This window comes from Sus scrofa, chromosome Y, assembly GCF_054392235.1.
Source record: "Sus scrofa isolate SSC_HxYL_T2T_F1_AM1 chromosome Y, Sscrofa_HxYL_maternal_Yorkshire_Landrace_v2.0, whole genome shotgun sequence".
Taxonomy (NCBI): Eukaryota; Metazoa; Chordata; class Mammalia; order Artiodactyla; family Suidae; genus Sus; species Sus scrofa.
This window is the reverse complement of record NC_139402.1, coordinates 17,487,402-17,502,603: the sequence shown is the minus strand read 5'-3', so window position 1 is coordinate 17,502,603 and position 15,202 is coordinate 17,487,402. Positions and strand designations below refer to the sequence as shown.

The 15,202-nt window shown below is 41.4% G+C and overlaps 1 protein-coding gene across 1 annotated transcript in view; it reads right to left on the bottom strand.

Annotated features, from left to right (window-relative positions):
* Window positions 1–5,296: 5,296 nt before the first annotated feature.
* Window positions 5,297–15,202, bottom strand: part of LOC146394415 (heat shock transcription factor, Y-linked-like) — a 60,982-nt gene continuing 51,076 nt past the window's right edge. The window contains exons 3-4 of the mRNA XM_085009151.1: window positions 5,878–6,030; window positions 5,297–5,506 (exon numbers count right to left, since the gene is read on the bottom strand). Of these exons, the coding sequence (XP_084865277.1) occupies window positions 5,297–5,506; window positions 5,878–6,030 (363 nt within the window). The remainder of the gene's footprint in view (window positions 5,507–5,877; window positions 6,031–15,202) is intronic.

Sequence of the window (15,202 nt, the reverse complement as noted above, 5' to 3'; positions counted from 1 at the left end):
AAGTTATCCTTACATGTATACATTAGAATTACATTTTTCCTCACCCTTTGTTCCGTTGCAACATGAGGAGCTAGACAAAGTCCTCAATGCTACTCAGTAGGATCTCCTTGTAAATCTATTCTAAGTTGTGTCTGATAAGTCCAAGCTCCCAATCCCTCCCTCTCCCTCCCTCTCCCATTAGGCAGCCACAAGTCTGTTCTCCAAGTCCATGATTTTCTCTTCTGAGGAGATGTTCATTTGTGCTGGATATTAGATTCCAGGTATAAGTGATATCCTATGGTATTTGTCTTTGTCTTTCTGGCTCATTTCACTTAGGTTGAGAGTCTCTAGTTCCATCCATGTTGCTTCAACTGGCATTATGCCATTCTTTTTTATGGCCGAGTAGTATTCCCTTGTGTATCTATACCACCTCTTCCAAATCCAATCATCTGTGGATGGACATTTAGGTTGTTTCCATGTCCTGGCTATTGTGAATAGTGCTGCAATGAACATGCGGATGCATGTGTCTCTTTTAAGGAGAGTTTTGTCCCGATGTATGCCCAAGAGTGGGATTGTGGGGTGATATGGAAGTTCTGTGTATAGATTTCTAAAGTGTCTCCAAAATGTTCTCCATAGTGGCTGTACCAGTTTACATTCCCACCAAAAGTGCAGGAGGGTTCCCTTTTCTCCACACCCCTTCCAGCACTTGTTATTTGTGGATTTATTAATCATGGGCATTCTGACTGGTGTGAGGTGGTATCTTATGGTAGTTTTGATTTGCATTTCTCTTATAATCAATGATGTTGAGCCTTTTTTCATGTGTTTGCTGGCCATATGTATATCTTCCTTGGAGAAATGTCTATTCAGGTCTTTTGCCATGTATCCATTGATTGATTGGGTTTTTTTTGCTCTTGAGTTGTATAAGTTGTTTATATATTCTAGAGATTAAGCCCTTGTCGGTTGCATCATTTGACACTATGTTCTCCCATTCTGAAAGTTGTCCTTTCGTTTTCTTCTGGGTTTGCTTTGCTGAGCAAAAGCTTTTCAGTTTGATGAGGTCCCATGGGTTTATTTTTGCTCGAATTTCTGTTGCTTTGGGAGACTGACCTGAGAAAATACTCATGAGGTTGATGTCAGAGAGTGTTTTGTCTATGTTTTCTTCTAGGAGTTTGATGGTGTCCTGCCATATATTTAAGTCTTTCAGCCCTTTTGAGTTTATTTTTGTGCATGGTATGAGGGTGTGTTCTAGTTTCATTTCCTTGCATGCAATTGTCCAGGTTTCCCAGCAATGCTTGCTGAATAGACTTTCTTTTTTCCATTTGATGTTCTTGCCTCCCTTGTCAAAGATTAATAGACCATAGGTGTCAGGGTTTATTTCTGGGTTCTCTATTCTGTTCCATTGGTCTGTCTGTCTGTTTTGATACCAGTACCACACTGTTTTGATGACTGTGGCTTTGTAGTATTTCTTGAAGTCTGGGAGCGTTATGCCTCCTGCTTGGTTTTTGTTTCTCAGGATTGCTTTGGCGATTGTGGGTCTTTTGTTGTTCCATATAAATGTTTGGATTGTTTGTTCTAGTTCTGTGAAAAATGTCCTGGGGAATTTGATAGGGATTGCATTGAATGTGTAGATTGCTTTGTGTAGTATGGCCATTGTTACAATATTGATTTTCCCAATCCAGGAGCATGGAATATCTTTTCATTTCTTTACAACGTCTTTGATTTCTTTGATTAAAGTTTTATAGTTCTCGGCATATAGGTCCTTTACCTCCTTCGTCAGGTGTATTCTGAGGCATTTGATTTTGTGAGGTGCAATTTTAAAAGGTATTGTTTTTTGTATTCTTTTTCTAATATTTCTTTGTTGTTATACAGAAATGCGAGTGACATCTGAATGTTAATCTTATATCCTGCTACTTTGCTGAATCTATTAATCAGTTCAAGGAGTTTTGGTGTTGAGTCCTTAGGGTTTTCTATGTATAGGCTCATGTCGTCTGCATACAGTGACAGTTATATTACTTCTCTTCCTATATGGATGTCTGTTATTACCTTTACATTTTGGAATTTTTATTATAATTCGTCTTTGTGTAAGCTTGTTTGGGATCAGCTTGTTTTGGGCCTTCCTGTTTCTTGATATCAGTATCCTTTTGATTTGGAAAGTTTTCAGCCATAATTTCTTCAAATATACTTTCAATCCCCTTTTATTCTTCTCCTTCTGGAATGCCTATTATTTGTAGATTGACTCACTTTATATTGCCCCATAGGTCTCATATTGCTTTTATGTTTCTTCATTTGGTTTTGTGTCTGCTGTCTGTTTGGAAGAATTACATTATGTTCTCTTCACATCACTAAATCATTCCTGTGCATTATTCATTCTGCTCTTTATTGCCTTAAGGTCAGTTTGTATTTCTGCAAATAAATTTCTTGTTTTTCATGGCTTCTCCTTATGTTTTCTAGTTCCTTTCTAAAGGAATCTGCATTGCTCTTCACATCCACTCTTAATTCCTTCAGTATGTTCACTATCTGCCTTCTGATCTCAATGTCTGTCAGACTGTAGAGGTCTGTTTAATTGTTGACTGCTTTAGGTGAATTATCCTGCTCCTTTAACTGGGCATGGTTTCTGTGCTTCTTCGTCTTGCTCATGTTTCTCTTTTTCTGTGAGTTTGGGGAAGCCAAACTTTTGTCCTGTATGGCTACATCTATGCAAGAGCACCCCTTTGTATTTTGGGGGGGTTACTATTTATTTTTGGTGTGGGAGTTTGAATATTATTTCTTTGGTGTGAGCAGACTGTTTTCTCCAGGATGCTCAGTGTGTTTTCAGGGAGGAGGAGGCAATGGGTAGGGCCAGCAATCATTGCCTTTTTGGCAATGGCATCAAGGACCTGCAGGAAGTTTGCACAGGCTATTCCTAGCTGCAGGGCCCTGCAAAGTTGTAATAAGTTCTGGGCAGATCTTCAAGGTGACCAGAGCATTTGGTAGTAGCAAAAGAAGGGTGTGTGAGTTCCCAGGGGAGTGAGAGTGACCACAGCTTTTGTTTGATTGCAATGCCCTCCTCTGAGGTGATTGGAACCACATTTGGTCCCTGTTCAGGGATGCCTATTGGGAGCAGTGGCCATCTCTAGAGTCAGTGATAACTGCAGTGGTTTGGCCCTGCCACATGTAGAGCATGCATGAAGAAACCTGTCTCACTTATCCCACATAGGAGGTGTTGAAAAGTGTGCTCCTAGTTGCAGGATCCTTGGATGTGACAGAGATCAGGCATGTGGGTACTGCCCAGAACATTTGGCAGTGGCAACATCAAGGCAGGTGTGTTCCTGGGTGTGTGAGAGCACCAACATTTGGCATTCAGTCACCCTCCTGTGTGGTGCCCTGTAGGTGAATGGGACTACAAGTGATTTTTGTTCAGATATTTCCAATGGTAATGGGCCATGCTCATCTCTGGAATCAGGGATAACTGTGGTGGTTTTCCACCTGCTGCCTGCAGACCTGGGCTAAGAAGCACCCTTTCCCAATTAGCCCACGTATGATGTGCTGCACTAGTTGCTCCTGATTGTAGGGTCTTGGGAAGGGACAGTGACCGAGTGTCTGGGGGCCACCCAGAGCATTTGGAAGTCACAGCTTCAGGATGGGTGTGTTCCCAGAGGAGTGAGAGCAAGAGCATATGGTGCTTGGTTGCAATGCCCTCTTTTTTTGGCACCTCCTGTGGTGAGTGGGGTTGCTGGTGGAGTCCACTCACAAGTCTCCAGTGGTGACCAGCCACATATCCTTCTGGCCTCTGATACATCCACTGCAGTCTGTCCCTTCCACTTTCAGAGCCTGAGTCTCCAGCCCCCACCCAAACCTCTCAGTCTGTGGGGTCTAGGCCATTGGTTCAGATGATCTGTGTGGCTCTCACCATGCTTTTCTGTTCTCAGTCTAGCTCTTATGTTTTCCTTGGCCACTTTGAGGTCCTGCTGTCTCAGCTGAACCTCAGTTAGGTGGCTTCTCAAGAGGTGAATTCCTTTTCTCATTCAGAGCCCCCTCTTGGGGATGCTAGTCTTGTCCTGATTCCTTTTCTCCCTCTTTTTCCTTCTGTTCTACCCAGTGATGCCAAGAGTTTCTTGCCCTTTTTGGAGGTTTCAGTTCTTCTGCTAGCATTCAGTTTATGACCTGTGCCAGTAGTTTTACATGTAGATGTGTTTTTAGATTTTTTGATGTGTTTGTGGGTAAGGGTGTGCAGGACCTCTTACTCCTCTGCCATCTTGATACGCCCCCCCAAACCCCTTTTTAACAAAGTTTGTAAAAAATATAGCATTTCTCTTTGTCCTTGAGAATCAACTTTCACCACGTACCCTTATTCCTGAAATTTCAATTCCAAAAAGATGGTGGAGCTAAGGCTTCCAGAAGTCCAGGTAGAACAACTGCATCTTGAAGACACAGGCAAATTCCTCCTGGGATGACTTTGTTTCCATAAGGGAAGAAAACATTTCCCTCAGTACTTACAAGCCTCTTTCCTGCATCTTAAAGTTCCATGTCATGTAAGTGCAGGCATGGAGTTTGTGGGCCCTGTCCTAATATTTGTATATTTTTTTCTGTCAGGAGAAGCCTGGTTTATAAAATGGACTGCAAGAATGGCGTGTCCTTCACTGGCCCCAGGGTCTGGATTAGTTTAGTGTATGGATCAGACATGGGATGGGGAACCTGAATCCTGGTTATGCCTAAGATTCCATTAGCAACTTCCCTCAGGGGCCTGTATTGTGGTTTTCAGGGGGTTGTGAACCATTCTTTTAACTCAGTTTGAATGGGAGCATGCTGCTGAGCTATGGAATGGGTGGAGGTATCCCACACTCACGGCAAAAGAACAGAAGCTGGGAGAGGAAGCTTATCATCATTTGGGTGAGCAAGGGTGAGGAGGAGAGAAGGCTCGGCAAGAGAGACAGGGGTGAGAAGTGTGAAGGTGGCTCTGATTTTAGGTAAAATGTCTCTGCCAAGAATTGGGGCTGGACACCTGGTTAATATCAGGAAAGAACAGCTAAAGGGTATTCCTGATGAGGTGCAGTTTAGAGGGGGTGTTGATAAGAGTTTGGAGATTAGACCACCAACATGCAGAATAGAGACATGAGAGGGGTGTTTGTGACCTGTTAATTCAGGTCGTGATGAATAAGTGGCCCCTAGTTAAAAAAGAAAACTTACCTCCAACCAGCAGCATTACCTGCTTCTCCAATGGAGTGGTAGTTGTGGGGTCCAGAGGGGTCCAGCTGTTTCCAGAGCTGACAGACCCTCAGTCTTCTGTGATCATAACAAAGTGGCTTGGCCTGTCAAATTTGATGCTTCTGGTGTTTATTCAGGGAGGCACATGGCCCTCCCCTGAGAGGTTTCGAGTGGCCTCTCTTGTCACACCTGCAGCATGGGCCTGGAGTGTCTTGGAGCCATTGTCCAGCTGAGGGAGCCTGTATTTGTGGGAGCCCTGAGTGGCCATTGCCAGCATTTCGTATTTACCCTGATCTCTTTTTAAGTGTTGGCTCTCAGCCTCTTTATCCTGATTATTAAAGACCTTGAAGGTGAGGGTGAAGACATCCTGCTGAGGGGTTTGAGGGCCATCCTCCCACTTTTGTAATCTGTGCCTTATGTCAGGTGCAGACACAGAGATGAAGGGAAGATTTAAGAAAATATTTCTTCCTAACAGGAAAAGTTTAACTTTGTGTATATTTGGAGTGCCTCTGTTAATAAAGAAAGAAGTAAGGCAGGATTTTCATGAGGGCCTTGGCTAATTTCTTTTTGTTTTCTTTCTTTCCTTGGTAGATAAGAGCTGCTTCCCAGAGTCCTGCTCTGAGACAATTTACCAAGTGACTCTGCAGTTTGAAGCCTGGGGAATCGACCAGAGAGTCTGTTTGGAGCCTGTCTCAGGGCTGCTATTGCCCTCACTCTTTGGGTCTTATTTTGCCAGTGGAGGTCATCTGTGTGGGCCTGAGTGGCCAACCAGGCCCTTTCCTTTTCCTTGGGGTAGAGGATGTAGGATAAGGTGATATCAACATCATTGAAGGTAAGGTCATGGGACTGAGTGATTTGGTCAAATTCCTAACATAGGTGGAGGGGTCAGAAGAGAAGGAGTCTAATCTTTTTTACAACTTAAGAGGGATTGGACAAGGAATTAGGGACATGGACCCAGACAATCCCTTCAGTTCCTGCAGTATCCCCTAATGGGACTAAATGAACTAGTTAGGAGGTGTTTTGGGAGGCAGGAATTTGGACCCATGAATGTGTACGAGGAGGAGAGAAATTGGGGTCTGTATCTGGTTTAGGATTGGGAGAAGCTGATGAAAGTTTGGTGGGGGGAGGAGGATTTTGAGTTGGTGGGAGAGCTGGAGGCATGGAGATATTTGTATTGGGGAGAATAATGATCTGCAGAATCAAAGCAGGAGCTGTCAGAATGAGAGGGACTATGACATGCATGATGGAGAAGAATTTGAAAGGTGGAGCAAGAAGAACAGAGGGAGGGATGTGAGCTGAGGGTAAAGACTGCCTGAGCATAGGGAATTTTATACCACTTGTCATTACAGGGACAAAAGTTATTGAGGTCACTGAAGACATTGAAATTGAAGGTAGACTTGTGGTTGCCAGGGGGAGTGGGACGGGGAGGGAGTAGGATGGATGAGGAGCTTGGTGTTAATAGATGCATACTATTGCTTTTGGAATTGATTAGTAATGAGATCCTGCTGTGTATCACTGGGAATTTTGCCTAGTCACTTATGATAGAGCATGTTAATGTGAGATAAAAGTATATATACATGTATGTATAACTGGTCACCATGCTGTACAGCGATGAAGAAGAAAATTGACAGACCACAGTGAACCAGCTATAATGGAAACAAATATCATTACATAAAAACCTGAAAGTGGGCTTTTGGGTCCATGGAGAGCCATTATGAAATGTATATCCTGTGCATGCTGAGTTAAAAAGAATTAAAAATGCTTGGACCTAACATCTCCTTTTGGGGAGATTCTGAATTTCAGAAGAGGCAGCCAAGAGGTGTGTTCTGTGGAGGAGTGGAGGGCATATTCCACATGATGAAGACTAAGAGGGGATGTGGGGTAAGGAAAGGGCCAACTCCCAAAGCTGCTTATTAGGCTGATTGTCTCTAAAGTCTGGATAGTGGATGCTGAGGGACAGAGAGAGAGGTTTTGCTCTGATGTGGATGTCCCCAGATGAGAGGGATGGGGCCAAGTGTCTATGCATTCTACAGACCTAGTGTGATGCTTTGTTGCAGAAGGTTGTACTCTGATGTGCCAGAGGAACTGGGGCCCAAGAGCCATGCTGACAGGAGACCCAGAAAAGTGGCAATTACTCACCCAAGTATAAAAAGTCAAGTGTTGGATGCAGAGTCAGTCATGGAAAGGTGGAATTCCCCGTTAGGGGTTCCTCCCTGCTTGAGCAGGAGAGGATTTGTGCAGAGGTGCCTGGATCAGGGACCCAAACCTCAGTGGGGTCCAGAGGTTAAGCCAGGAAGAACTGCCCCTGCCTTCTGCTCTCTGGGTTTCAAACCCAGGAGTTTTGGGCACCACTGATCTTCCCATTCCCTCACCATTCCCTCTTGGGTTTTAGCACCAGATGTGAATTTTGCTGAGGGAGGAGTGGGCAAGGGCATTTGATAAACAGGAGAGATTTATTAATGGCTCAGGAGGGCACCAGCCTTGACTGTGAGGAGATTCCAGGCTTATAAAGGATCTGTGGCAGGAATCTGTGGTGGGAGTTCATGGCAGGAACTTTGATGGGAACAATGAAGAAAGAGGAGGGGAAGGTCAAGGGAGGTGTAGGTGGTTGAGTCCCATGACAGAGAGCAGGTAATCCCCATAGGAGATTAACCTATGCAGGCAGTTGTTTTCCTCAGGCCACTGTTTCTTGCTGTCCAACTTGAGCATTCAGTTCTCAGAGAGGGTGTCCATAGCACATCTGCATGGTGAACAGCCCTATATTTGGGCTATGGGGGTATGTCTTCATCCTGAGGAGAACCTGCCATTTTCACAGTCATATTAGCACAGCATATATGATTCTTTTAATATGTCTGTAACTATATGGTAAATATTCATGAAGTAAAGATTTTGAGTGAACTTAGGGCCTCTATCATTAGGGAAAACCTAACAATTGGGAGATAAATCATAACAAGAGAGTTTATATGTAAAATTTATTTATATATGGGTAAAAGGAAAATTGCTATTGTTGAAGGAGCCACAGAATATCTTAAAAAAACAATAAGGATTAATAATCTTTTTTATATTTTTTAGAATATAAAGGAAGGAGACTGTGGGGTGTTGGAGCGGAAATAACAAAGGCAAAGAGTCAGGAGCACTGAGGTTTCACATATGCTTGTTGACCAGCAAATGGCCAGGGGATCTGAGAGAAAGTGAGGCCTTCATATCATTATGGGGTGGTAGGTTTTATAGGGGCTTGTGCCTGAAGTAACCAGTGTCACACTTAGCATCCGGCTACATAGGAGTCATAGGAGGAAAGGGTGAGTACTTTCCTAGATATCATCATGCAGGGGTAGGGGGAGAGGGTGAGAATGTTGCAACATAGATTGTGTGCTGAAGGTTAAGTCAAATGTAGTCAGGGCCATCATTGTTCCAGACAGTCCATTCCTGGTTGGAAATGATAAGGGGGTGGGCAGTTGGGTGGTTTCATCTGGCTCTCTGAATATCATTGCATAAGAATCTATGAACATAGGAGTATAAATATAAAATAGGACCTAGATTTTGTGAAACAGTCTTAATATTGAGAAACAGGTTTCTCCTTTGCAAGATGAGACTTCATTTTCGGTAAGAACTTTTGTTGGTTCGTGGCTGAAAGAAGTTTTAAAATAAAGGTGTGACTGGATTACTATTATGACCTTGGTAAATAATATTTAATATGTGTTGAAGAAATACATAATGCATTCTATATTTATCACATTTTAGGAGGCATTTTTTTCACAACTAGAAAGAGTGTCAAATTTGGCAGTATGTCTTAGTGTAAAGCAGTTCTTTTTTTTTTTTTTTTTTTGTCTTTTTGCTATTTCTTTGGGCCGCTCCCGCGGCATAGGGAGGTTCCCAGGCTAGGGGTCGAATTGAAGCTGTAGCCACTGGTCTACGCCAGAGCCACAACAAAATGGGATCTGAGCCGTGTCTGCAACCTACACCACAGATCACGGCAATGCCAGATATTTAACCCACTGAGCAAGGGCAGGGACCGAACCCGCAATGTCATGGTTCCTAGTTGGATTCATTAACCACTGCGCCATGACGGGAACTCCTGTAATGCAGTTCTTAATTCAGAATGCTGCTTATTAACAAAAGGTAATAAAATTTCTTTTCATTAAATATTTTGTGATGATATAACATACACCATGGAAGGTAGCTTCATGAAATTTGACAGTTGTTTTTTTTTCCAATTTTTTTGGAAAATGTTAAAGATATCTCTACTTTTCAAGACATTTCCATAGATTTCCAAATACAGACTTTTTGGGGGATTTATTGGTACAATGTTTAGTATATGTGAAAAAATAGTAGTTCATGTTAAGAGGTAAAAAAGTCTCATTAAATTGTGGCTGAGAATTTTGGGGTGCTAGAATGGCAGGATCATATATGAAAGAAGGCATCTTTGTGGATATCAGGGGAAGATGGCCTAATTCAGTTGACTCCTAGCTCCAAATTACAAATCATACCTTGAATCAAAATCACAGGGGAGAGTGAAGAGTTTTATCCTGAAAAGATGCATATAATATGTTGTATGGTACTTACCCATATGAAGAATAAATTTATTTTGGTCTCTGCATCTCTTTAAGAGTTAGCATTGTTGTACAGGGTTTTTTTTATCTTAGTTGTGGGAAGCTTTCCTAAATTGGGTGGAAATGTCTTTAGTTATATTTATCCAATACGTGTAAAATTTAACTCGCAGACAGAATGTGGATGGGAATGGGATTCTACAAGAGAAGTAGTAACTTAGCAAGGTGAAAAGAGGAGACCAGGGTAGTGATGACACAGTGACAGGTGTAGAGAACCTCATTTCAGTACCAGGCTCAGGAAGTTTCAGGGTGAGGGCAAAATCACTTTTCCTGTACTCTAAACCCATGGAGCAGCAAATAAACAAGTAATCAGCCCCTTCTAATTTTTCTCATTCTCTCCCTTGTGAACTGAAGTTTGGCACTTGCCTTCAGGCTGTACATGGAGTAAAACAGGAGCCACTACAACTACCACCCTGCAGCACACCCTGAAGGGAGTTCAGGGTGGAGACTGGGAGTGAGGCACTCTGTGCTCTAGGAAACCTGGAAGAACAGGCTTTTCAGACAATCAGATATTTTTAGGAGCTTTTATGTGCCCAATTCTTGCATCTCCTCATATCTAGAAAACACTAAAATCCTTCATGCTGATGTCTGCTCCTTGCTAGTCTCCTTCAGCAGAGCAGCAACAAAATTTATAAAATGTATGTGTGCTTCATGCACCACCCCTAACCTTTATCATATCCTGATATTTCCCCTTCCCTCCTTTGGGTGGTAGTTCAGCCCATCTGCAGGTAAGAATAAAGAATGTCCCAGTCATCTGTGAATTCAGTCACCTCCAAGTGAGCTGAGAGCCAGTGGGCCTTTCAGGCTATCAAATCTCAGGATATTGATCATCTTAGCTGAGGTGCATATCAAAGGAATGGCTTCAGTGAGCCCAGGGCTCTTTGATTCCTGCTACCTGCCCTTTCTTCCAAAAACTCCTATAGATCCTGGCTCCCCCCTCACCACCTCAGAGCTGTTTCTCAGGGTGACTTGAGATGCTGTCTCCTGGGTCTAAGTCCTAATTTCACCCCAAATCATACATAACTCTCAACTTTCAGGTTGTGTAATTTTTTAGATGACACTCTGCATAGACCAAAGTATTTAACAGTGGTTGAGTCCACATAAATACAGTGATTTTAAGTGGCAACAGTGGACCATTTTCTGAGTTATTCAGAAATATGGGGCATAGGCTATGTGAGGACAAACAAGTACACTTGCCTGAAGGCCCTTTTACTCTGGGCCTCTCTTTAGCTTGACATGCTACATTTTAGACTATTGAAAGCCCACTTCTAAACTCCAAGATTTTTCTCTATGTTCACGATTTCATAAGTGCTTTCCAAACCTAAACTTGAGAGGACAGCTTACATTTTCTGAGGAGTAGGGAGTGAGTGTGGTGGTCAGAAAGATGCAATCTGCATTCATATTGCATTTGATGTATAGATGGCTTGGGGAAGAATGGGTTTCATTTCTCATATCTCTCCTCTTAAGCCCAGGATACATGTCTTCTCTATAATTATTTGCTTGAGGTCCATTATGCTCTCATGAGCATCATTATCATCATAATTTGATGAACCTACTGTTGTAAGATTCTTCTTTTGCTCACATTCATCCTTAGCATGGATTATTTGGAAAGGACTTTTTTTACAACTTTGGGAGGGTAATTACATGATCTGCAAATGATCACTATATTTCCTCCCTTTTATTACTTGATATTTAGATATATATATGCTTTATTATTCCCTCTTCTTTTCTCAACAGGGTGCCTATAGTGTCCTTTTTTTAATCTCTTCCTTTTCAAATGCTCATTGTATCTATTTTCTGACATTAGCTTTAACCCGCTGAAGGAAGCCAGGGATCAAATCCTCCTGGAGACTCTGTAAGGGTCTTACCCTGCTGAGCCACAATGGGAACTCCTGGTATTGTTGAGTTCTGTATCTTTGTTAGTTTTCTGCCAAGTTCTATGAACTGAGAATAATATTGAAGTGTCCTGTTGTAATTTTATTTATTTATTTATTTTTATTTTTATTTTCCCACTGTACAGCAAGGGGGTCAGGTTATCCTTACATGTATACATTACAATTACAGTTTTTCCCCCACCCTTTCTTCTGTTGCAACATGAGTATCTAGACATAGTTCTCAATGCTATTCAGCAGGACCTCCTTGTAAATCTATTCTAAGTTGTGTCTGATAAGCCCAAGCTCCTGATCCCTCCCACTCCAGATTTGTCTATTTCTTCCACTCGTTTAGGTTTACTGCACATGTTCAGGTACAAAGACATCCCAGATTGTGGTGTTGTTTTCTTTAGGGTTTTGTTCATTTATCATTATACAGTATCTTTCCATGATATTATCTTTTCTCTGATCTGATTTATCTAATATTAATAGGTTTAAGTATTCTTGGTTTTCTTTCATTAATTTTTCATTCTATCTTGGTTCCATTTTTCCCTTTCAGTCTGTCTCAATTGTTTCATTGAAATGAATTTCTTCTGAACAGGCTGTAAGTGGATCATGTTTTCCGATTTCTGCTGATCTCTTTATGTTGTTGTATGTAAAGTGTTTAGATTTAATGACAACTATGTCATGGCTTTCTAAAAATCATTGTTATGATTATGGGCTACTTGAAGAGAATTTCAAAATCTGCTTTGATATACCTACATTAAAAAAACAAGGTTGTCCCTGGGCATGTGGAAGTTCCCAGGCCAGGTATTGAATCTGAGCTCCAGGTGCAATCCTATGCCACAGGGAGAATGCTGGTTCCTTGAACACTCTTTGCCAGGCAAGCCATGGAACATGCCCCTCTGCAAGGATGCAAGATGCTGCAGTTGGATTTTTAACAGACTGCATCACAGCCAGAATACCTACTTGTAGTGTTTTTCAATGTATGTCTGTATATCATTTGTGGTGGTTGTTCTAGGTATTATATTGTACATTTACAATTTATTATGGTCTACTGCTGCTCTGTTTTTTTACAAATTTGACTAAAACATAGAAACCTTACCTCCTTTTCAATCCCTTAGCATGCCCTTGAATGTAATTGTCTACTCTCTCTGCATACATTTAGCCTATTTGGTATGACATACTTTCTTTGTCTTTTCGTGGGGGGCACACACATGGCAAATGGAAAATCTAGAAGTAGGGGTCAGATGGAATCCATAGCCACAGGCCTATGCCACAGCAATGCCAGATCCTTAACCCACTGAATGAGGACAGGGATGGAACCCACATCCTCATGGACACTAGCAGGGTTCTAAAGTCACTGAAGCACAGGGAAACTCCATGTAGCATGTATTTTTAATTGTGTTACATTTAGTTCCATATTTACCTTTGATTCTTGCATATGGAGTTTTGATGATATTAAGGAAACATATGCTTCATAAGTTTCTCTTGAGCATCAAACCTGTTCATGATTGCTTATTTTAAGCACTTTTATGGTAATATTGGCATTTGTCCATCATCTTTTTTCTTTCACATTGAGGGCTTCATTATTGTGTCCTGAACTGCAGGTCAAAAACTGATCCTAAAAGAGAGACTGTATGGCATAAAAAACACACATGGTAAGTTTATCTTTTAAAAGGGGGGGGGGACAAGGAGGCACTCTGTTCTGCTAACAAAGGTCCCTAGGCTTTATCCCACAAGACTTTTATTAGGGAAGGTGACTTGTTGAGGTAAGTGAGCAAAAGCAGGCATTGGGAGTATCAAAGCTATCACTTAGTGAGATTTAGGGAGACTAATAGCAATGAAAATCACAGGTGTATGCATCTAGGATATAGCATAGCTGCTTAAAGAACAATGTAGTTAACATATAAGCCCCTTATCTTATTTTGACAGGAGACCCTGCACTTTGGAACTCTGTGTTGGCAGACAGGCTTATCTGGCCTTTGCCATCACCAGCATTCTGTGCCTTCCTGTGCTTTTGCACATACCAATAAGTTTGCTTTCTTCAGAGGTCATCAGTACAGTGGTATCCAACATCTTCCTCTTTATTATTTACATGTTGCCTAAGAACCACCATAGTAAATTTTGGTTGCAGAGTGTTCATTTGGCTTCTAAGGATCAATCTGATTCTGCAGACTGCACAACAAAGGAAAAAATGTAAATACAGTGACAGAACAGCAATAAAGGAAATCTTTGGATTTTCAAGCCAGGTGTGAGGATCAAAATCCTGGAATTATGATAAAATACTTTGAATAACCTGACCCTTAGAAGTGTCCAATCACATGGAGCTAAATTCTTGAATGTCTTTGTGTAAGGTAAAACTATCTAGCATAGTATAATATTATGTTGGTAGCATTCAGACACCCAAAACTTAAGCCTTAATTTTTCCAAATTGCAGATGCTGTTAATAGAGTGATCTCAAGTAGTTATATTACAATGACAAGGAAGTTCCATTTGTGTGTGCATATACTCCCCAGTTCTGAACCCATTCAAAAATTACATCTTTTAAACTATCCAATTCATCTCAGAAGGCCAGGTCTAAGGATTGTTGCCCACAACACAATTGTGACAAGATTAGAACAAGATCATTTAAAAATGCATGGGTTTGAACTGTCTGAGACAGGGCTGTAGCAGCCATAGCTACTGAAGTTATGATTCTAATAATAGTAAATACAGCTCCAAGAATCAAACCAATCATTTTTTTCCTCTATAGAGGACCATTTGAAATATATTATGTAAATTATGTAAAATAGGGTTTTGTTCCCAAGGTTCCACAAGATTTACAGATATCCAGAGAGCAGTAGGTTGAGAAGTAATCATAATAGATGGATGCCTGTTGTATTTGTTAATGCATGATGGAAATAACAATTCCTGCATTGACTATGCTATATCTGATGACATGAATTCAAAGAGAGCTGTATCTCCTGTCCTACCATAAGCACATAAGGAGCAAAGACACAAGTCTGAACACAGCTAGAATGAAGTAGGGAGATGTCCAAAGGCATCTAGATGATTACATTTGGTTACCATAAGTATAATTTGCATCTCATAAGGAAACTCTTTGTAAGGCTTCACCTAATTTCCATTGAGTATTCTGCAGTGGCCTTTCCAAATTTTAGCTATGGGCCAGCCAATCCCAAAGCATGCTAATGTATTTGAAAGCTAGAATTTCTCTGAAGGTCCCTCTCCATTTTCTCAGCCTACGAAAATTATAATTAGCAGATCCAAATTCCCCATTAGGTCCCCAAATTATTGCCCTATTGTTTTGAATAGAAAAAACACAGGGTATATTGGTCATGCAATCATGCCATTCTGTATCTCCCTGACACATCATTCTACAGTCTTTTCTTAGCCTCTTTGCTTGCATTGTCTATGCTGAAATATTTCAAAATATGACAAGACACCATCGAAATCCAGGAGGAGAACATAGGCAAAATATTCTCTGACCTTAACCATAACAAATATTTACACAGGTCTGTCTCCCAAAGCAACAGATAAAAAAGCAAAAATAAACCAATG